This window comes from Eleutherodactylus coqui, chromosome 1 (genome assembly GCF_035609145.1).
Source record: "Eleutherodactylus coqui strain aEleCoq1 chromosome 1, aEleCoq1.hap1, whole genome shotgun sequence".
Lineage (NCBI taxonomy): Eukaryota > Metazoa > Chordata > Amphibia > Anura > Eleutherodactylidae > Eleutherodactylus > Eleutherodactylus coqui.
Genome location: NC_089837.1, coordinates 185,129,700 through 185,153,048, shown reverse-complemented (window position 1 = coordinate 185,153,048; position 23,349 = coordinate 185,129,700). Strand labels below are relative to the sequence as shown.

The following is a 23,349-nucleotide window of genomic DNA, read 5'->3' as shown; positions in this document are numbered from 1 at the left end:
CCGGAGAGAGAAGTCAGTTTTTCGCATTTAGAGAGAGCTGCAAGCTCTACTTTGATCTCCGCCCCCACTCCTCTGGTACTGAATACCAGAAAGTGGGAATTGTAATTACCCGCCTGAGGGGAGAGCCCCAAAATTGGGCTTTCTCATTACCTGCTGGCTCTCCCGCCCGACTATCCCTTGACGCCTTTTTTTCCGCCTTGGGTCAAATTTATGACGAACCCGACCGTGCCGGCTACGCAGTCTCCAAGCTTCTGGCCCTGCGCCAGGGTTGCAAGATGGCGGAGGACTACTGTTCCCAATTCCGCCAGCACTGTACAGAATCCGGGTGGAATGATGCCGCCCTAAAAGACCTATTTTTGACCGGTCTGTCTGAGGGTCTTAAGGACCTACTCGTGGCCCACCCGGAGCCAAGAACCCTGGAGCAAGCCATGTCGCTGGCTATTCGGGCTGACCGACGTTTGAGGGCCAGACACGCCGCTCGGACCACTCCACTCCCCACGCCCACTTCTTCTACTGACCCGACTTTTCCACCTCCCACCACCGAGGCCATGGAGCTGGGAGCCATGAACCCCAAGCAGCGACGGGAAAATCGCCTGAAGAAGAACCTCTGCTTCTACTGTGGGGAGCCGGGTCACCGCATTGCAACCTGCGCCAAGAAGCCATGGCAGGGAAAACGTCCGCTCCTAGGCAGTTGTCCGGAGGACTGTCTAGGAGCCAAGGTACTCCCTGTGTTGTCCAAAATGTTATTGCCTTGCACCCTAGAATTCCATTCTTTCCACCGTACTGGGCAAGCCTTCGTTGATTCTGGGGCTGCTGCTAATTTCGTTAACTTTAATTTCGTTGCTCAACTGTCCGGGGTTCTGTTACGTTTAGAGACTCCGATTCTTGTTTCAGGAGTGGACTCCACTCCACTGCAAGCAGGGGTAGTTAATCTGGTTACCCCCGAGGTAAGGTTTACTATAGGAGCCCTACATGTTGAAACCTGCACATTTCTGGTGATGAGAGATTTGTCTGTGGACGTCGTCCTAGGTCTCCCCTGGCTCCGGGAGCACAACCCGGTAGTAAATTGGGACACGTTGGAACTGGTAGAGTGGGGTCCCCGCTGTGCCAACCACCTATGTCCGGTGGAGGTGGGGATCTCCACCTGCGAGGGGATTCCCCTACCAGATTACCTCTCCGAGTTCTCGGATGTCTTCTCCAAGCAATTATCTGAAGCCCTGCCCCCTCATAGGGAATGGGACTGTAAAATCGATTTGATTCCTGGGGCCAAACTTCCTAAGGGCCGCATTTATAATGTTACGGTTCCAGAGAGAGAATCCATGAGGGACTATATCCAGGACAGCTTGGCCAAGGGGCACATCCGGCCCTCAGAATCCCCGGTGGGTGCCGGGTTTTTCTTCGTCGAGAAAAAGGATGGGGGTCTCCGGCCCTGTATTGACTATAGAGAGCTAAATAAGATCACAGTCAGAAACCAGTATGCCCTTCCGCTCATTCCTGACCTCCTCAACCAGGTCGCTGGTGCCCAATGGTTTTCTAAACTTGATCTCAGGGGGGCATACAACCTCATTCGCATTCGGGAGGGGGATGAGTGGAAAACTGCCTTCAATACGCCTCTCGGTCATTTTGAATACCTAGTAATGCCTTTTGGCTTGTGTAACGCCCCCGCCATTTTTCAGGGGTACATGAATTCTGTGTTTCAGGATATCATGGGGGTGTTTGTCGTTGTATATCTAGACGACATTCTGATTTTTTCCTCCGACTTGCCGAGTCACCGTACTCATGTTCAAACCGTGCTAGCTCGACTCAGACATAACAAGCTGTTTGCTAAGCTCGAGAAATGTGTTTTTGGGGTACAAAAGATATCATTCTTGGGGTATATCATCACGCCATGCGACTTCCAGATGGATCCTGGGAAGGTGAAAGCCATCACGGAGTGGGCCCGGCCAGGTACCTTGAAAGCTCTTCAACGCTTCCTCGGCTTCGCCAATTACTATCGCAAGTTCATCAAAGACTTCTCCGTGGTGGCTAAACCTCTAACGGACCTCACCAGAAAGGGAGCAGATGTGAGTACCTGGTCTTCTGAGGCTCTGAGGGCCTTCGATAACCTAAAGGCGGCGTTCTCTTCAGCGCCTGTCCTGGTACAACCGGATCTGTCCTGCCCATTTGTGGTGGAGGTAGATGCCTCAGAGTTTGGTGTGGGAGCGGTACTGTCCCAAGGGCCCTCCACACTCACTAACCTTAGACCGTGTGCCTATTTTTCTAGAAAGTTCTCTTCCACTGAACGGAACTACGATATAGGCAACCGGGAATTGCTGGCTATTAAGTGGGCTTTTGAGGAGTGGAGGCATTTTTTGGAAGGAGCTCGTCACCAGATCACGGTACTCACAGACCATAAAAACCTCACCTATTTAGATTCCGCTAAGAGGGTAAATGCTCGGCAAGCCCGCTGGGCCTTGTTTTTCTCTCGGTTCAATTTTGTTGTTACCTATAGACCCGGTTCTAAAAATGTCAAGGCAGACGCCCTGTCTAGGAGTTTGGGTTCTCCGGAACCTTCCGAGTCTGAGCCTGAGAGCATTCTCTCTCCTGGAGTGGTCCTCGCTGCTGTCTCCTCCGACCTTTCACCTCTCATACACGCTGCTCAACAATCCGCCCCTGAAGCCCTTCCGGAAGGCAAATTTTTTGTTCCGTTGTCACTGAGATTGAAAGTGTTAGAGGAGACACATGCTTCAGTCCTAGCTGGACACCCCGGTATCAGGGGTACACTAGAGTTAGTATCCAGACTCTATTGGTGGCCGCACATGGCCAGGGATGTACGGTTATTTGTGTCCGCGTGCCCGGTTTGCGCAAGGGGGAAGAATCTCAGGAGACGTCCTGAGGGTCCTCTTCTTCCCTTGCCCATTCCGTCCAGGCCATGGTCCCATTTGTCCATGGATTTTATTACTGATCTGCCATCCTCGCTGGGGAATACGGTCATTTGGGTCATAGTTGACCGTTTTTCTAAAATGTCACATTTCGTTCCGCTTTGCAAGTTACCTAACGCCAAACTTCTGTCTGAAATGTTCATCAAGGAGATTGTTCGGCTACATGGGGTCCCCGAGGATATTGTGTCAGATAGAGGGGTACAGTTCGTCGCTCGCTTCTGGCGAGCTTTTTGTAAAAACCTAAATGTCAATTTGTCTTTTTCCTCCGCCTTCCATCCCGAGAGTAACGGACAAACAGAACGGATGAATCAAGAACTTATCCAGTACCTGCGACTTTTTGTCTCTGATAACCAGTTTCAGTGGGCCAACTACCTGCCTCTCGCCGAATTTGCTATTAACAACCATGTTAACTCGTCATCTCAAGTGTCACCTTTTTTTTGTAACTATGGGTTCCATCCCCGATTCTCGCTTTCTACTCCCCTTGTCTCGAACAATCCGGCCGCTGACATATCCTCTGAGGAACTGTGCACAGTTTGGGCCCAGGTTCGTAAGAACCTTCAGGGCTCCCAAGAGAAGCTACGTAAATACTCTGAGAAAAGATGTACTATCTCGGCACCTTTTGTGGTCGGGGAGCAGGTTTTATTGTCATCCAAAAATCTGAGACTTAAGGTTCCCTCCCTGAAACTTGCTCCTCGGTTCATTGGCCCATTTACTGTGTCGCAGGTTATCAACCCGATGTCATATAAGTTGTCACTTCCGGACTCCTGGAAGGTCCACAAGGTTTTTCATAAAAGCTTGCTTAAAAAATACGTGACTCCAGTTCTACCCACCCAGAACCCGCCCCCTCCTTCTTTGGTACAGGGGGAACTGGAGTATGAAGTAGAAAGGCTTGTTGACGCCCGACGGGTTAGAGGTGTACTGCAGTACCTGGTCCACTGGAGTGGATTTGGCCCTGAGGATAGGACGTGGGTCCCTGCCAGGGACGTTCATGCCCCACGCCTAGTCCGATCATTCCACAGGGCCTTCCCGCTCAAGCCCGCTCCTGGCCATGGGGGTCCGGTGTCCCCCCGTAGAAGGGGGGGTACTGTCAGAACCAGCAATTCTCGGGGGCCCCGTGCCCACACCACCGGTCCTGCCACCCGGGTTACAGGAGTGCGGCGTAGGGGAGCCCCGGTTCTTGTGATCTCCCCGGGCCGCTGTCAGACTGGTCGCCGCCGGGTTGCTAGGGAGGCAGCAGGTGCTTCTCTAGGCACTTGACTACCAGGCTGGCTTCCCTAGTAACTGTCTGTGCTGCAGACTGGGGGTGTGTCCCCAGCACCTCCCTGATTAGCCCTGCTGCTGTCAGGCTCCCCGCCCCTATCGGCTTCTGGGGCGGGAGCGCTGACAGCATTTAAAAAGGTGTGTTTTCCTTTCAGCCCTTGCCAGTGTTAGTTTGGTCTTCCAGCTGCACCCGCGTATTCTTTTGACTCCTGTTTGTGACCCCGGCTTTCCTGACCTCTGCTTTTGGACCTTGACTACGTTTTTGCCTGACCCCCCTGTACTGCGTACCCTCCTGTTGCCGACCCGGATTGTCTGACCATTCTACCGTTGTTTGTCTTCAGTGTCTGTTTGTCTTCCCGTGTCCCGCTTCCCTAGTGAGGGTAGGGACCGCCGCCCAGTTGTCGCCCTGGGGGTTAGCCCAGGGGGGCAAGTAGGCAGGGACAGGGGTTGCGGGATATCTCAGGGACCCCCATATCCCGGACACTGTCCTGACAATTATTAGCTCTGTCATATGGCAAATTAAGTAGTGGTTAACCCCTGCTGGTTATACATGAACTGAATGCCACCATTTAAAGGCAAGGTGCTTTTTGGAGGACCCATTTGGGCCACTACACTTGTTTCACACAAACAAGCCCTCATGTGGATATTTTCACAGCAAAATAAAAACGTTAATTGTGACTAACCACTACAGTTCTTTTTCACTGCGAAATTCGCAGCGGTTTTTTTTTCTCCAGGGGTCTATGGGACTTGTTAATGTTAAAATCGTGATCGCACAAAATCGCGATTTCGCTGTAAATTGCGATTTTGCGATTTTAACATTAACAAGTCCCATAGACCCCTGGAGAAAAAAAATGCTGCGAATTTGATATTGAAGCGGGAGGGGTATTGTCTCTCCTTGAGAGGAGCACCTGGAAGGTGAGTGAGGAGACTTATAAGGCCATGCATGCTCCTCTGGGTAATATGCAAATAAGGAAGATGAAACAATACCTCTGCAGCGCCACCTATTGAATGCCAGTATTCCTTAAAATCAATGTTCAACCTTTCTTAACAAAAATTGGGAATTGAAAACCAAGACAGATTCCATGCACAGACACAGTTCTGAAAATCGCTTCCATTTAGTTCCATGGAGTTGTTTCTGCAACAAGCACAGACATTTCTGAAAATCCTGATTCATATGAATGGGACAGTCACAGAAGTGTCTGCTACAAATCTATATGTGAATTTATCCTATATATAACAGAATAATATGTCTGCACCAGCAAAGTATGATTGTGGTATAACAGTATTAAATCATACAGAGCCTGTACTCAACACCACTACAAATCCTACCATACCATCAGTATGGGATGAGATGTTTTATAATAGAAGAACAGATAGATGCAACATGGTGTAATTCTTTTTAAAAGAAATTTGACAGAAGAAGCCTCTGCATGAAGTTGCAAGGCGTGAAAAGGTATAGCAGGTCCCCAAAAGGTCTATGGGTGCTGTGTTACCATTTCATGCAACTTGGAGAGCCATTATACACTCTTGTAAATCAGGCCTTAAAAACTAATGCCTATTTATTCTGAAGTGCTTCACTACAAACACTCTTGACAATATTTGCTAAAAACTACATCTGTACTTGTTTGTCATCAACATAGTATTGTTAGGCATAGACAGCAAAGGAACACTACACATAGAAAATTCAAAAATAGAAGAAAGCCCGCACCTCCTCCCTTATCCCCCCCTCTCTTTTGATCTTTTTTTGTCTCATATAACAAACAAAGCTGAGAAACATATGAAAATATGTTCTCCAAGTATCCCAGGAGCGCAGCCATGTCCCCCTTCTCCTCCTCACTGTCTTACGTCTGGCTCTAAGATATCTGGCTGCAGCAGGTGCCTTCCCTCTCTGTCTATAGTAGAACAGAAAGGATGTTGAGCTACAGACTTGTATAAGCCCCAATGCTAGGGTTGTCCACAGGCTTGCAAATTAATGGCCGGTGCCCGTTAAGACTCTGTAGTGTTCATAGAGCAGATACTGTACAGCTTATCCACTAAGGTATGTTACACATGTATTTATCATAGTTGTACAGATTTTACACCATATATACTTCCACCCAGAGGCGTAACTTGACGCTCCTGGGTCCTAATGCAAAACCTGCAACAGGGCCCCCAGCTATAATGCTTTATTTATAGTATTGGGATCACTATATGGTGAAGAGAGGCCTTATGGGCCCCCTAAGGCTCCTGGGCTTGGGTGCAACCACATCCCCTGCATCCCCTATAGTTACGTCAGTGCTTCCACCAAATGAATTGGTTTACGTTTAATGATTTAAGTTAAGTCTCAAAGCTTCTTCACACAACCGTATTTGCACGCGTTTTTGCATGCAGATAATAGAGCCCATTTAGTGCATATTTGCGCACCAAGGGCCACATAGAATTCTATGGGAGGTGTACAAATGCTCGCTCAATATGCATGGAAATACGCTGCGCAAGAAATAGAACACATCTGGACCTCATTAGGTAAATAGGCTTTAAAATCATGGAAGGGGTGTGTCCTGCAAGCATGTGAATTGGACCTACGTGTGCAAAAAGTACAGTACTGTGCGCCAATATGTGCGCAAATCTACGTTATCAAACCTTGTTCATGGCGCAAATATGTTGCACTGAAGCATGCGCAATTGCACATATCGTCATCTGAAGCTGCCCTCAAGCATACAGCAGAGCCATGTATATAAAACTTGTACAGAGGCTGTACAGCTCCATAGTGTAAAGCCGCATGGCTTCCATGTGCTGCATATACGTATACGAAAGGTATTTTCTATAGAGATAATTCCTCTCTAGGGAAAAATATATCATCCGACACCAAACCAAGAATGTATGGTAGTGCATAGAGGCCATACAGGTCCATAGAATGTGCAAAGAGAAGTGAAGCTACTCCAGTCAAATATGGAGTCCAATTGGTGGAGGAAGATATTGATACACTCGTGACAGAGTGGAAGCCACTGCCTTGACCCCTGTGAAGCGGCCAGCACTTGTGATTGCAAGCACAACTTTTAATTAAATTAATGAGACCCCAGACTGCAATTACAATAGGAGATAGGAGCTCCCATTAATTTCAGTGAGACCTGTGCCTGCAATTACGAGTGTCAGCTACTACACAGGGGTCAGAGCAGGAGGTTTCGCTCTAGCCCCAGTGTATCCCAGCTGCTGCTGCCTGGAAAACCGCTTTATGTACCAGGTGTTCTCTGTGTCATACACAGAAATTATCACAAGACCTGACAGATATATATGTATAACAAATTGAGGCTTCTGACTCTGTGTAGAAAAAGTTGAGGAGAGACAAGCAATAATATCTGTGCTATAACTACAATTTTACTAGCAGCTACCATATCTATATATCTATTCCCTCACTCCAGCTGCAGAAACTAAACAGATCACTTGCCTCATATATTGATATCTCTGCTGAGTAATACAGTATAGCAGCTCCCTCTGGCAGCACATGTGCTCCAAAATGTCCGATCTCCTGGTCTGCCCCCTGGTTTATAACAAAACCCCTGTGTCAGCTGGACCAGAATGTGATTGTTCTCTGTAAGAAAAACCAAGTAATCTTGTAGATATGATACCTTTTAAAGGCTAACAAAAATACATGATGTTATAGTGAGCTTTCGAATCTATGCAGGGTTCTTCCTCAGGCATACTGGAATAGATCTGAAGAAACATGCATTTATACATACCGTACATATGAACAGGCACAGACCTGTTTTGATTAATGTGCACTTAAATTAATGCCATAACAGGATGAAAAAGCACAGATATGAAGTGATTAATTTGTATTTAAAATAATACCAGTAAAAGATGAGTAGAGGAATAAATACGTAAATAGTCCACTGATGAGGGTTGTGGAAATTTGCATAATTGGCCCTTACAGCAAAAGAGATACATATTTGACAATGGACACACAGCAGAACTACAAGATCCCTGGGACTTGATAAGTGATTTCTTTTGGTTATAACTGAATATTCAGCTCCGGTATCAACCATAAAGTTCACATAATGATCCCATACATTTACTGACCATAGGTTCCTGGGGGCCCAGCAGATAGGAACCTGGTCATACTCATTCAGCATTATCTTCATACAGCAGAACCGTAGGAGCAAAATAAGATGGAGTTTGTAGGGGCAGGCCTGAGTTGTTTTGCCATGTGCTTGGCTCTGGTAGCACCCATTTTGGGCCTGGCCCCTTCCTCCTTCTCTTCCTGTATGAGCAGAGGAAGTGAGGTGGCAGTCTTTCCTCCAGTGACCATGCTTCCTGCACCTTTTGCATTGGTCTCCATCAAGGGGGTGGTGTTGGGGCCCACCCTACTGTACGTATGGGCATCGTCTTGATTGGATTGCTGCAGCCAAAAAGTCTGCCATCTTTTTCATTGTTTAACAGTCTTTTGTCTCCAGCCATTGTGTGCTGTAACTTTCTTCTACTGTCACTATTAGCATCCCGTATGTGCCTCCAGAAATGTGTGATTATGGTTTGTCAGGTACTCCCTAAAACTTGTGTCAATACAGCAATATTTCTCAATACAAAAAGAGTATGAAGAAGGTATGGACAATCCTCTTTTTGATCATTTTTAATTAACATTCTTACTTGCATAAACCTATAATAAAGACAGTGTAATTCACTTCATTACAAGTTTGCTTTAATTACTACTGTGAGAATTCTTACATTAGTAGGTCAACACACACTCCCCCTCCCTTCTTCTCACTGGACTGTCTGGCTGAGATAGAAAGGGAAAGAAGGGGTGGCAAAAGTGGAGTTTCCCCTCACTATCAGCGTTTTTCAAGAATCAAATTCTTTTAACCATTTATCTATTCCTATACACAGGAACATTCTCAAGGCTATCAAATTATCACATAATAATCCTTTCTCTTTCTCAGTGTTTGGACTGCTGTCTGCTATCTTCTGAACTATATCAATGCTATTAAGTCGTGTCCGGGGCCCTACTTCTGTCCATACAGGACAGGTTGTTTACTTGCAATGGCCTTTATACCATCGCTACCATACTATCTCAGAATGCTGTGTCTTACCTTTTGTAGTTTCCCTCAAACATACATCAACATACACCGTCCAGTTCCTTGGATCCATCTCAGAGTTCCCTTTATTCCGCTGGGAGGCAGACAGAGACATCCCATAAGAGTTTCCCCTGGCCTCAGAGAAATCTCTGAGTGGTGCCACGATGGTCAAATGTCACTGAAACGTCTCTGTCCCCCAACCCAGGGAAGTCAGATGGCAAAAAGCCGTCTCTGTCAAATCCCAGACAAGGTTCCCAGATGTTATACGAGATTTGACAGGACAACTCAGGATTTCCTCAGCAAATGGAGTTTATTTGATGTGCACACAGACCCTGATCAAATCGCAGCTTTCACCCAGAGTGATTATACAAAAAGATTCTAACAGCCTTATACAGTGTGGGCAGGCTTATTAAAAGCTAACACTTATTGGTTCATCTTATCACTTATACCCGCTATGTACATACAGATTATAGATGAGCGAGTATACTCGCTAAAGGCAATTGCTCGAGCGAGCATTGCCTTTAGCGAGTATCTCCCCCGCTCGAGACGGAAGGTTCGGGTGCCAGCAGTGGGCACGGAGCTGCGGGGCAGAGCGGGGCGGAACGGAGGGGAGATCTCTCTCTCCCTCTCTCCCCCCCGCTCCCTCCTGCTGACAGCCGCTACTCACGGCTCCCCCGCGCCGGCCCCCGAACCTTCTGTCCCGAGCGGGGAAGATACTCGCTAAAGGCAATGCTCGCTCGAGCAATTGCCTTTAGCGAGTATACTCGCTCATCTCTAATACAGATACATGGATAGTAACAGAGTCAGACCAAGGGGTGGTTGGAATGCAATGTGGTCAATCTTAGTATCTAATTACAACAGTGTGAGCAGAGAAGATTTGCAATATACTCCAGTTCTCCTTCTGATAACAGAGAGGTAATAGCAGTTAAAGCACATTAATTTTTTTCTATGTCCTCGTACTACACTTCTAGTTTACAGTTTAGTAAATCCATAGAGTTCAATAAATATGTGGATATGTCCAGATCAATAACTTGAGGTTGCTGTGCCCCACTGCAGAACCTGTCACAGGGCCCCTACTATAATGTTTCATTTATAGAATTGGTCTTATCATATGGGAAAGAGAGACTTTATGGGCCCCCTAAAGCTCCAGGGCCCAAGTACAACTACATCCTCTGCACCCACCATATTAATGATCCTGGATATTTCCACCTTTTGGGAGGGTGTCTCAGAATCAGATACACTTCAAAGTACAAGAAGCAGCCATACTTGCACTTATGATCAAGCACATATAATTACACAGCATGGAATTAGCACTATTGCTCATCTGTGTATATTGATGCGGCATCGATAATGATGTCTCCAAGGTTAGTGGCCAAATGCACTATGTATTATCTAATTCACGTACATGTTTAATTGGATGTTAGCTTATGCAGTGTACTCCCTATGCTGATTTTGGTGTTTGCAGGAATAAAGACAATGTGTAATAGGACATATATAAGGAAACGCTTCTGTTTTGGGCAACATATTCTCGATCAAACTTCAAAAGTGTGACTGTTAATAATAATGAGGCTTTAGGGTAATTAATAAAAATAAAGTGTGTGACAAACTGTAAAATGGGACATTTAAAGAAAATAACTCATCAACTGACACCTATGCTAAGAATATCTCTTTAAAAGGCTCTCTGTTAGAGATGAGCGAACGTACTCGTCCGAGCTTGATACTCGTTCGAGTATTAGCGTGTTCGAGATGCTCGTTACTCGTAACGAGTACCACGCTATGTTCGGGTTACTTTCACTTTCATCTCTGAGACGTTAGCGCGCTTTTCTGGCCAATTGAAAGACAGGGAAGGCATTACAACTTCCCCCTGCGACGTTCAAGCCCTATACCACCCCCCTGCAGTGAGTGGCTGGCGAGATCAGGTGTCACCCGAGTATAAAAATCGGCCCCTCCCGCGGCTCGCCTCAGATGCGTTGTGAGATAGCTGAGGGAAAGTGCTATCATGTTGGAGCTGCTGTAGGGAGAGTGTTAGGAGTTATTGTAGGCTTCAAGAACCCCAACGGTCCTTCTTAGGGCCACATCTAACCGTGTGCAGTAGTGTGGAGGCTGCTTTTTGCAGTGTTGCACTTTTTTTTTTTTTGGTATATCGGTCGTGCAGAGCATTGCGCCCTGCAGTAATACTCCAGGGACAGAAGTGTGGAGGCAGGGACAGAAGACATATATTATTGATTGAATATACGCAGTGGGCCTTTTCTAAAAAATATTGGGCAAAAAATCTATTTGGCCTACCTGTCACTGTGCTCAGTGTTCTGGGTCCGTGTGTGCTGGGTGTAGTAGTTCTGCAAAATCATACGCAGCCAGCTAAGTGTTACAGCAGGCTTGCGCCAAATTATTTCCTGGCGTTCCGTAAGCGAAGTCAGCCTCCAACCACAGGCCATTAAGCGGCACATTTAATTACAGCGTTCTGTTTCTGCATTACTGGTAATACAGCATGCTGAGGGGTAGGGGTAGGCCTAGAGGACGTGGGCGCGGCCGAGGACGCGGAGGCCCTAGTCCGGGTGTGGGCACAGGCCGAGCTCCTGATCCAGGTGTATCGCAGCCGACTGCTGCGGGATTAGGAGAGAGGCACGTTTCTGGCGTCCCCACATTCATCGCACATTTAATGGGTCCACGCGGTAGACCTTTATTAGAAAATGAGCAGTGTGAGCAGGTCCTGTCGTGGATGGCAGAAAGTGCTTCCAGCAACCTATCGTCCACCCACAGTTCTGCGCCGTCCACTGCTGCAACTCTGAATCCTCTGGCTGCTGCTCCTCCTTCCTCCCAGCCTCCTCACTCCATTACAATGACACATTCTGAGGAGCAGGCAGACTCACAGGAACTGTTCCCAGGCCCCTGCCCAGAATGGCCAGCAATGGTTCCTCTCCCACCAGAGGAGTTTATCGTGACTGATGCCAAACCATTGGAAAGTTCTCGGGGACCAGGGGATGAGGCTGGGGACTTCCAGCAACTGTCTCAAGACCTTTCAGTGGGTGAGGAGGCCGATGACGATGAGACACAGTTGTCTATCAGTGAGGTAGTAATAAGGGCAGTAAGTCCGAGGGAGGAGCGCACCAAGGATTCAGAGGAAGAGCAGCAGGACAATGAGGTGACTGACCCCACCTGGTTTGCTACGCCTACTGAGGACAGGTCTTCAGAGGGGGAGGCAAGGGCAGCAGCAGGGCAGGTTGCAAGAGGCAGTGCGGTGTCCAGGGGTAGAGGCAGGGCCAGACCGAATAATACACCAACTGTTTCCCAAAGCGCCCCCTCGCGCCATGCCACCCTGCAGAGGCCGAGGTGCTCAAAGGTCTGGCAGTTTTTCACTGAGAGTGCAGACGACCGACGAACAGTGGTGTGCAACCTTTGTCGCGCCAAGATCAGCCGGGGAGCCACCACCACCAGCCTCACCACCACCAGCATGCGCAGACATATGATGGCCAAGCACCCCACAAGGTGGGACGAAGGCCGTTCACCGCCTCCGGTTTGCACCGCTGCCTCTCCCCCTGTGCCCCAACCTGCCACTGAGATCCAACCCCGCTCTGAGGACACAGGCACTACCGTCTCCTGGCCTGAACCCACACCCTCACCTCCGCTGTCCTCGGCCCCATCCACCAATGTCTCTCAGCGCACCGTCCAGTCGTCGCTAGCGCAAGTCTTTGAGCGCAAGCGCAAGTACACCGCCACGCACCCGCACACTCAAGCGTTAAACGTGCACGTAGCCAAATTTATCAGCCTGGAGATGCTGCCGTATAGGGTTGTGGAAACGGAGTCCTTCAAAAGTATGATGGCGGCGGCGGCCCCGCACTACTCAGTTCCCAGTCGCCACTATTTTTCCCGATGTGCCGTCCCAGCCCTGCACGACCACGTCTCCCGCAACATTGTACGCGCCCTCACCAACGCGGTTACTGCCAAGGTCCACTTAACAACGGACACGTGGACAAGCACAAGCGGGCAGGGCCACTATATCTCCCTGACGGCACATTGGGTGAATTTAGTGGAGGCTGGGACAGAGTCAGAGCCTGGGACCGCTCACGTCCTACCCACCCCCAGAATTGCGGGCCACAGCTCGGTGGTGGTATCTGCGGCGGTGTATGCTTCCTCCACTAAACCACCCTCCTCCTCCTCCAACGCAACCTCTGTCTCGCAATCAAGATGTGTCAGCAGCAGCAGCATGTCGCCAGCAGTCGGTGTCGCGCGGCGTGGCAGCACAGCGGTGGGCAAGCGTCAGCAGGCCGTGCTGAAACTACTCAGCTTAGGAGATAAGAGGCACACGGCCCACGAACTGCTGCAGGGTCTGACAGAGCAGACCGACCGCTGGCTTGCGCCGCTGAGCCTCCAACCGGGCATGGTCGTGTGTGACAACGGCCGTAACCTGGTGGCGGCTCTGCAGCTCGGCAGCCTCACGCACGTGCCATGCCTGGCCCATGTCTTTAATTTGGTGGTTCAGCGCTTTCTGAAAAGCTACCCACGCTTGTCAGACCTGCTCGGAAAGGTGCGCCGGCTCTGCGCACATTTCCGCAAGTCCCACACGGACGCTGCCACCCTGCACACCCTGCAACATCGGTTTCATCTGCCAGTGCACCGACTGCTGTGCGACGTGCTCACACGGTGGAACTCTATGCTCCACATGTTGGCCAGGCTCTATGAGCAGCGTAGAGCTATAGTGGAATACCAACTCCAACATGGGCAGCGCAGTGGGAGTCAGCCTCCTCAATTATTTTCAGAAGAGTGGGCCTGGTTGGCAGACATCTGCCAGGTCCTTGGAAAGTTTGAGGAGTCTACCCAGGTGGTGAGCGGCGATGCTGCAATCATTAGCGTCACCATTCCTCTGCTATGCCTCTTGAGAAGTTTCCTGCAAAGCATAAAGGCAGACGCTTTGCGCTCGGAAACAGAGCCGGGGGAAGACAGTATGTCGCTGGATAGTCAGAGCACCCTCCTGTCTATATCTCTGCGCGGTGAGGAGGAGGAGGAGGAAGATGAGGAGGAGGGGGAAGAGACAGCTTGGCCCACTGGTGAGGGTACACATGCTGCTGGCCTGTCATCCTTTCAGCGTGTATGGCCTGAGGAGGAGGAGGAGGATCCTGAAAGTGATCTTCCTAGTGAGGACAGTCATGTGTTGCGTACAGGTACCCTGGCACACATGGCTGACTTCATGTTAGGATGCCTTTCTCGTGACCCTCGCGTTACACGCATTCTGGCCACTACGGATTACTGGGTGTACACACTGCTCGACCCACGGTATAAGGAGAACCTTTCCACTCTCATACCCGAAGAGGAAAGGGGTTCGAGAGTGTTGCTATACCACAGGACCCTGGCGGACAAACTGATGGTAAAATTCCCATACGACAGTGGCCGAAGGCGCAGTTCTGAGGGCCAGGTAGCAGGGGAGGCGCGGAGATCAGGCAGCATGTACAGCACAGGCAGGGGAACACTCTCCAAGGCCTTTGACAGCTTTCTGGCTCCCCAGCAAGACTGTGTCACCGCTCCCCAGTCAAGGCTGAGTCGGCGGGAGCACTGTAAAAGGATGGTGAGGGAGTACGTAGCCGATCGCACGACCGTCCTCCGTGACGCCTCTGCCCCCTACAACTACTGGGTGTCAAAGCTGGACACGTGGCCTGAACTCTCGCTGTATGCCCTGGAGGTGCTTGCTTGTCCTGCGGCTAGCGTCTTGTCAGAGAGGGTGTTTACTGCGGCTGGAGGAATCATCACAGATAAGCGTACCCGCCTGTCAACCGACAGTGCCGACAGGCTAACACTCATCAAGATGAACAAAGCCTGGATTTCCCCAGACTTCTCTTCTCCACCAGTGGACAGCAGCGATACCTAAGCAATACGTAGGCTGCATCCGCGGATGGAAGCATCGTTCTGTATCCCCATCAAAAACGGGGACCTTTTCGCTTCATCAATCTGTGTATAATATTCCTCCTCCTCCTCCTGCTCCTCCTCCTGAAACCTCACATAATCACGCCGAACGGGCAATTTTTCTTAGGCCCACAAGGCTCAGTCATATAATTTTTCTAAACAATTTTTAGACATTTCAATGCTCATTAAAGCGTTGAAACTTTCACCTCAACCAATTTTTATTTTAACTGGGCTGCCTCCAGGCCTAGTTACAAATTAAGCCAGATTAACCAAAGCGATTAATGGGTTTCACCTGCCCTCTTGGTTGGGCATGGGCAATTTTTCAGAGGTACATTAGTACTGTTGATACACCAATTTTTTGGGGCCCTCGCCTACAGTGTAATCAAATTAATTTTTAGCCCACCTGCATTACAGCTGACGTTACATCAGCTGTGTTGGGCACTGCAATTGGATGTATTTATGTACCGCCGGTGGCTTCCTGGCACCCACCCATGCTGTGGGTCCACAGGGAGTTGTAAATGCATCTGTGTCCACTTCTAAAGAACCCCAGTCTGACTGGGGCATGCAGTGTGGGCCGAAGCCCACCTGCATTAAACATGACATTATTACCTCAGCTGTGTTGGGCACTGCAATGGGATATTTTTATGTACCGCTGGTGGCTTCCTGGCACCCACCCATGCTGTGGGTCCACAGGGAGTTGTAAATGCATCTGTGTCCACTTCTAAAGAACCCCAGTCTGACTGGGGCATGCAGTGTGGGCCGAAGCCCACCTGCATTAAACATGACATTATTACCTCAGCTGTGATGGGCAATGCAATGGGATATATTTATGTACCGCCGGTGGGTTCCAGGGAGCCACCCATGCTGTGGGTCCACAGGGAGTTGTAAATGCATCTGTGTCCACTTCTAAAGAACCCCAGTCTGACTGGGGCATGCAGTGTGGGCCGAAGCCCACCTGCATTACATAGTAACATAGTAACATAGTATGTAAGGCCGAATGAAGACATTGTCCATCTAGTCCAGCCTGTCTATCCTACTGTGTTGATCCAGAGGAAGGCAAAAAACCCCAAGGCCAGAAGTCAATTAGCCCTTTTGGGGAAAAAATTCCTTCCCGACTCCCTAATGGCAATCAGACTGTTCCCTGGATCAACCCCTAATAGTTCCTACCTGCCTATATACCAGGATTGACACTTAACCTAAAATTTATATCCTGTAATATCCTTCTCCAGAAAGACATCAAGTCCCCTTTTAAACTCCTCTATGGATTTTGCCATCACCACTTCCTCCGGTAGAGAGTTCCACAGTCTAACTGCTCTTACAGTAAAGAACCCCTTTCTGTGTTGGTGATGAAACCTACTTTCCTCTAATCGTAGCGGATGTCCTCTTGTTACCGTCGTGGTCCTGGGTGTAAACAGATCGCGGGAGAGATCCATGTGTTGTCCCCTCATGTACTTATACATGGTTATTTGGTCGCCTCTTAACCTTCTTTTTTCTAGAGTAAATAATCCCAATTTGGACAGCCTCTCTGGGTATTCCAGTCCCGTCATTCCATGTATTAGTTTAGTCGCTCTTCTTTGAACCCCCTCAAGCACTGTGACATCTTTCCTGAGCACCGGTGTCCAGAATTGTATGCAGTATTCCATGTGAGGTCTGACAAGTGCCTTATATAATGGAAGGATAATGTTCTCGTCCTTCGCCCCTATACCTCTTTTGATGCACCCCAAGACTTTATTTGCCTTTGCAGCGGCTGACTGGCATTGGTTACTCCAGTTTAGTCTATTATCCACTAATACCCCCAGATCCTTTTCCATATCACTTTTCCCTAGTGGTACCCCATTAAGTGAATATTTGTGACATCCGTTCCTCTTGCCCATGTGCATAGTCTTACATTTTTCAACATTGAACTTCATTTGCCATTTTTCTGCCCAAGCCCCCAGCTTATCCAGGTCCGTTTGTAGCCGCACATTGTCCTCCGTTGCATTAATTATATTGTATAATTTTGTGTCATCTGCAAATATTGATATTTTGCTGTGCAGCCCCTCTATCAGGTCATTAATAAATATGTTGAACAGAGTGGGGCCTAATACTGAACCCTGTGGCACCCCGCTAGCGACTGTGGTCCAATCAGAGTATGAGCCATTTATTACCACCCTCTGCTTTCTATCATTGAGCCAATTCTTTACCCAATTACACACGTTTTCGCCCAGTCCGAGCTGCCTCATTTTGTATATTAGCCTATTATGTGGCACGGTGTCAAAGGCTTTAGAGAAGTCCAGATATACAAGATCAATAGATTCTCCCTGGTCCAGCTGAGAGCTTACTTCATCGTAGAAACTGATCAGATTTGTCTGACATGAGCGACCCTTCATGAATCCATGCTGGTGAGGAGTTATTCCCTTAATCTCCTTGAGGTACTCATCGATGGCGTCTCTCAGAATCCCCTCGAAAATTTTTCCCGTTACTGAAGTGAGACTTACTGGCCTGTAGTTACCAGGCTCACTTTTGCTCCCTTTTTTGTAAATTGGAACCACGTTGGCAATGCGCCAGTCCAATGGTACTACTCCGGTCTTGATAGTGTCTAGAAATATTAGGTATAGCGGCCTAGCTATCTCGTCACTTAGTTCCTTTAGTATCCTTGGGTGTAATCCATCTGGGCCCGGTGATTTATCAATTTTAGTTTTCTTTAGACGCTTCCGCACCTCCTCCTGCGTTAGGTATGAGATATTTTGTGAGGGGTTCGTTTTATTCCCCTGCATCTCGTGTGGCATTTCCTTTTCTTTGGTGAACACACTTGAGAAGAAACTGTTTATTAGATTTGCTTTCCCTTCGTCATCATCAATGATTTCTCCTGCATTGTTTTTTAAAGGGCCAGCGCTCTCCCTGCAAATCCTTTTGCTGTTTATGTAGTTGAAAAATAGCTTCGGGTTGTTTCTGCTCTCTTTTGCGATCCGTCTTTCTGCTTCCTCCTTGGCAGTTTTGATCGTATCTTTGCATATTTTGTTTTTTTCCCTGTATGATTTTAGCGCTTCTTCGCTGCCTTGTTGCTTTAGTAGTTTGAACGCTTTCTTCTTTTCGTTTATTGCCCCTCGTACCGTCTTGTCGAACCACATTGGTTTCCTTTTAGCTGAGTTTCTTTTATTTTTAAAGGGAATGAACTGCTCACATGAGGCGATTAGGATCCTTTTGAACTTTTCCCATTTGTCCTCTGTACTGATATTTTTGAGGATGTTGTCCCAATTAATGTTACTGATAGTAGTTCTAAGCTCATCAAATTTTGCTTTACTAAAGTTTAGTTTCTTTGTCACTCCCTGATAAGGCTTCCTATTGATTGACAGCTGGAAGTTGATTATATTGTGGTCGCTGTTCCCCAAGTGCCCCTCAACCTGCACCCCCTTTATACGTTCCGGTTTGTTAGTTAGCACTAGGTCCAGAATGGCTCTCCCTCTTGTTGGTTCCTGCACAAGTTGGTTCAGGTAATTGTCTTTAATTACTCTCAAGAACTTATCACCCCTGTGAGATTTGCAGGTTTCGTTCTCCCATGTTATATCTGGGTAATTAAAGTCCCCCATGATAATTACTTCGTTTCGTTTTGACACCTCTTCTATCTGCCTTAGTAGTAAGTCTTCAGTTTCTTCTGTTGCTTTTGGTGGTCGATAGAAGACCCCTATCAGGATTTTGTTATTTTTTCCTCCCTGTATTTCTACCCACAGAGATTCCACCTGTTCGTCTCCTACCCCTATATCCTCCCGTAGCCTCGGCTTCAAGTTCGATTTGACGTACAGACATACCCCTCCCCCTTTCTGGTTCCTTCGGTCTCTTCTGAAGAGATTGTACCCCTGCAAATTCACCGCCCAATCGCACTTATCATCAAGCCATGTTTCAGTAATTCCGACCATATCATAACTTTCATCAGTCATTCTTGCTTCAAGCTCGCCCACTTTACCGATCAGACTTCGTGCATTCGTGATCATACAATTTATTTCATTTTTTTTGTTTTTTAAATTTGTTTTGTTGCTATTCGTACTTATGGCTGATCTATCAGTTCTAACTGTACTAACCCCACCCCCTGCTCGTCCCCCATTCCCTTTGCTTGGACCCAGATAGCTAATTACACTGGCTACCCCACTATTTCTCATTTTACCCTCCCCCCCAGTCCCTAGTTTAAACACTCCTCCAGCCTTCTAGCCATCTTTTCCCCCAGCACAGCTGCACCCTCCCCATTTAGATGCAGCCCATCCCTACGGTAGAGCCTGTAGCCGACCGCAAAGTCAGCCCAGTTCTCCAGAAACCCAAATCCCTCCTTCTTGCACCAACTCCGGAGCCACTTGTTTACCTCCCTAAGGTCCTGCTGCCTTTCTAGTGTGGCTTTAGGTACAGGTAGTATTTCCGAGAAAACTACCCTGGAGGTCCGCGCCCTGAGCTTGGACCCTAAGTCCCTGAAATCATTTTTGAGGGCCCTCCATTGACCTCTAACTTGTTCATTGGTGCCAACGTGCACCATGACTGCTGGATCCTCACCAGCCCCTCCCAGTAATCTGTCAATCCGATCCGCGATGTGTCGAACTCGAGCGCCAGGAAGACAACACACCGTTCGACGATCCCGGTCTTTATGGCAGATTGCCCTCTCTGTCCCCCTAATAATTGAGTCCCCCACCACTAGAACCTGTCTAGCCTGCCCTGCGCTCCCCGTCCCCGTCTCACTGGAGCAGTCATCCCCCTGGCGTTCAGAGGGCGTGTCGTGCTGCAGCGGTGCTGGCTCTGTAATGGCATCCCCCTCATCTGCCAATCGTGCAAACTTGTTGGGTTGTGCCAGTTCAGGACTAGCCTCCCTGGTTCTCTTCCCTCTATCCCTCCTTCTTTCTGTCACCCAGCTGACTGCCTGCTCCCCCTGCTCTTCCGTACTACCATCCGCCCCCGCCTCTACCCCAGCGAGTGCCTGCTCAGTGAGCACCAAACTCCTTTCCATGATGTCAATGGCTCTCAGTGTTGCCAGTTCCTCATTTAGATCCAGAATTTGGGCTTCTAAATTTGCAACGTGCATGCATCTTGCGCAACAGTATGCACCCTCGATCGGCTGATCAAGGACCGCATACATTGCACAAGTAGCACACTGGATGACATTGCCAGGCATGGAGCTCATCCTAATGGGGATCTACAATTTACTTGTGGAAGTAGTGAAGATAGACTTGCTCACACTCCGCTCACACGCTGCCGCAACCGCTGTCCCGCTGCCGCAACCGCTGTCCCGCTGCCGCAACCGCTGTCCCGCTGCCGCAACTGCTGTCCCAACCGCTGTCCCGCTGCCGCAACCGCTGACCCGCTGCCGCAACCGCTGTCCCGCTGCCGCAACCGCTGACCCGCTGCCGCAACCGCTGTCCCGCTGCCGCAACCGCTGACCCGCTGCCGCAACCGCTGACCCGCTGCCGCAACCCCTCACCCGCTGCCGCAACCCCTCACCCGCTGCCTCTCTCGCGCAACCTCTTACCCGCTGACACTTATGCGCAAGCAGTCAAAAATTTTTTATTTTTTTTTCCCCCCTCACAAACACTTAGACCCCCAGACACACACACACACACAGAAGACACAACTAACCAGATACACAGAAGACACACAGCTCACAAACACACACAGAGGTAGATACTCAGCTCCTCCGCTCCTCCTGGTGACGTCACCCGCTGTCCCGACGGCCGCTCACTCTGCCCTCCTGTCTCAGCTGCTCCGCTGAACTCCTGGTGGCCTCTTGGCGCCGGCTGCTGCGCTCCGGTCACACTGGTCACTCCTGCCCCCGTACCTGCTTCGGCTGCCGCTGCCCCCGCACCTGCTTCGGCTGCTGAGCTGCTCCGCATTAAACATGACATTATTACCTCAGCTGTGTTGGGCACTGCAATGGGATATTTTTATGTACCGCCGGTGGGTTCCAGGGAGCCACCCATGCTGTGGGTCCACAGGGAGTTGTAAATGCATCTGTGTCCACTTCTAAAGAGCCCCAGTCTGACTGGGGCATGCAGTGTGGGCCGAAGCCCACCTGCATTAAACATGACATTATTACCTCAGCTGTGTTGGGCACTGCAATGGGATATTTTTATGTACCGCTGGTGGCTTCCTGGCACCCACCCATGCTGTGGGTCCACAGGGAGTTGTAAATGCATCTGTGTCCACTTCTAAAGAGCCCCAGTCTGACTGGGGCATGCAGTGTGGGCCGAAGCCCACCTGCATTAAACATGACATTATTACCTCAGCTGTGTTGGGCACTGCAATGGGATATTTTTATGTACCGCTGGTGGCTTCCTGGCACCCACCCATGCTGTGGGTCCACAGGGAGTTGTAAATGCATCTGTGTCCACTTCTAAAGAGCCCCAGTCTGACTGGGGCATGCAGTGTGGGCCGAAGCCCACCTGCATTAAACATGACATTATTACCTCAGCTGTGTTGGGCACTGCAATGGGATATTTTTATGTACCGCTGGTGGCTTCCTGGCACCCACCCATGCTGTGGGTCCAAAGGGAGTTGTAAATGCATCTGTGTCCACTTCTAAAGAACCCCAGTCTGACTGGGGCATGCAGTGTGGGCCGAAGCCCACCTGCATTAAACATGACATTATTACCTCAGCTGTGTTGGGCACTGCAATGGGATATTTTTATGTACCGCCGGTGGGTTCCAGGGAGCCACCCATGCTGTGGGTCCACAGGGAGTTGTAAATGCATCTGTGTCCACTTCTAAAGAGCCCCAGTCTGACTGGGGCATGCAGTGTGGGCCGAAGCCCACCTGCATTAAACATGACATTATTACCTCAGCTATGATGGGCAATGCAATGGGATATATTAATGTACCGCCGGTGGCTTCCTGACACCCACCCATGCTGTGGGTCCACAGGGAGTTGTAACTGCATGTGTCCACTTATAAAAAACCCTGGTCAGACTGGGGCATGCAGTGTGGGCCGAAGCATTAAACATGACATTACCTCAGCTGTGATGGGCAATGCAATGGGATACATTTATGTACCGCCGGTGGGTTCCAGGGAGCCACCAATGCTGTGGGTGCACACGGAATTCCCATTGCGGAGTTGTACCTGCCTGTGACTATTTATAAAAAAACGTGGTCTGACTGGGGCATGCAGACACCTTGACAGAATGAATAGTGTGTGGCACATAGGTTCCCCATTGCTATGCCCACGTGTGCAGCTCCAGATGGAGGTGGCACAGAATTGGATTTCTCATTGCTTCTGTACAGCATTGTGGACTATCGCCCCGCCCCTTTTAAAGAGGGTCGCTGCCTAGCCGTGCCAACCCTCTGCAGTGTGTGCCTGCTTTTCCTCTGACAGATGCACTTATAAATAGACATGAGGGTGGTGTGGCATGAGGGCAGCTGAAGGCTGCACAGGGACAGTTTGGTGTGCGCTGTGGACACTGGGTCGTGCGGGGGGGGGGGGGGTGTTGGGCAGCATGTAACCCTGGAGAAGTGGCAGCGGAGTGTCATGCAGGCAGTGATTGTGCTTTGTTGGAGGTAGTGTGGTGCTTAGCTAAGGTATCCATTGCTAATGAGGGCTTTTCAGAAGTAAAAGTTGTTGGGGGGGGGCCCACTCTTGCCGCTATTGTGGCTTAATAGTGGGACCTGGGAACTTGAGATGCAGCCCAACATGTAGCCCCTCGCCTGCCCTATCCGTTTCTGTGTCATTCCCATCACTTTCTTGAATTGCCCAGATTTTCACACATGGAAACCTTAGCGAGCATCGGCGAAATACAAAAATGCTCGGGTCGCCCATTGACTTCAATGGGGTTCGTTATTCGAAACGAACCCTCGAGCATCGCGAAAAGTTCGTCTCGAGTAACGAGCACCCGAGCATTTTGGTGCTCGCTCATCTCTACTCTCTGTTCTTCATACTGTAAATAGTGTTCCTTTGATTAAACACAAAAGTTTTGTACTTGAAGGTAAATATGCATGAGCCCTAAGAGGAACAAAGTTGATTCCTTGGTACTTGCTTGCTGTGATCTTCTTCCAGCCAAAAGCTACAGTTTAAAGACAAAGGCACAGATTTATAGAACTGTTTTAGTTGCTTTTCACAACCAATCAGAGCTCGGCTTTCATTTTACCAGAGCAGAATAATACAAAATGAAAGCTGCGCTGTGATTGGTTGCTAGGGGCAACTAAGACAGTTGCCCAAATCTAAGGCCCAAGTTAAAATTGTCCCTAAAATTGTCTTAAACCCCCCCCCCCCCCCCAAATCCTCT

The 23,349-nt window shown here is 49.1% G+C and overlaps 1 protein-coding gene across 1 annotated transcript in view; it reads right to left on the bottom strand.

Moving 5' to 3' along the window:
* Positions 1 to 22,996: 22,996 nt before the first annotated feature.
* The window catches only part of LOC136572513 (CD109 antigen-like), a 51,999-nt gene continuing 51,646 nt past the window's right edge, over positions 22,997 to 23,349 (bottom strand). The window contains exon 30 of the mRNA XM_066573189.1: positions 22,997 to 23,127. Within this exon, the coding sequence (XP_066429286.1) occupies positions 22,997 to 23,127 (131 nt within the window). The remainder of the gene's footprint in view (positions 23,128 to 23,349) is intronic.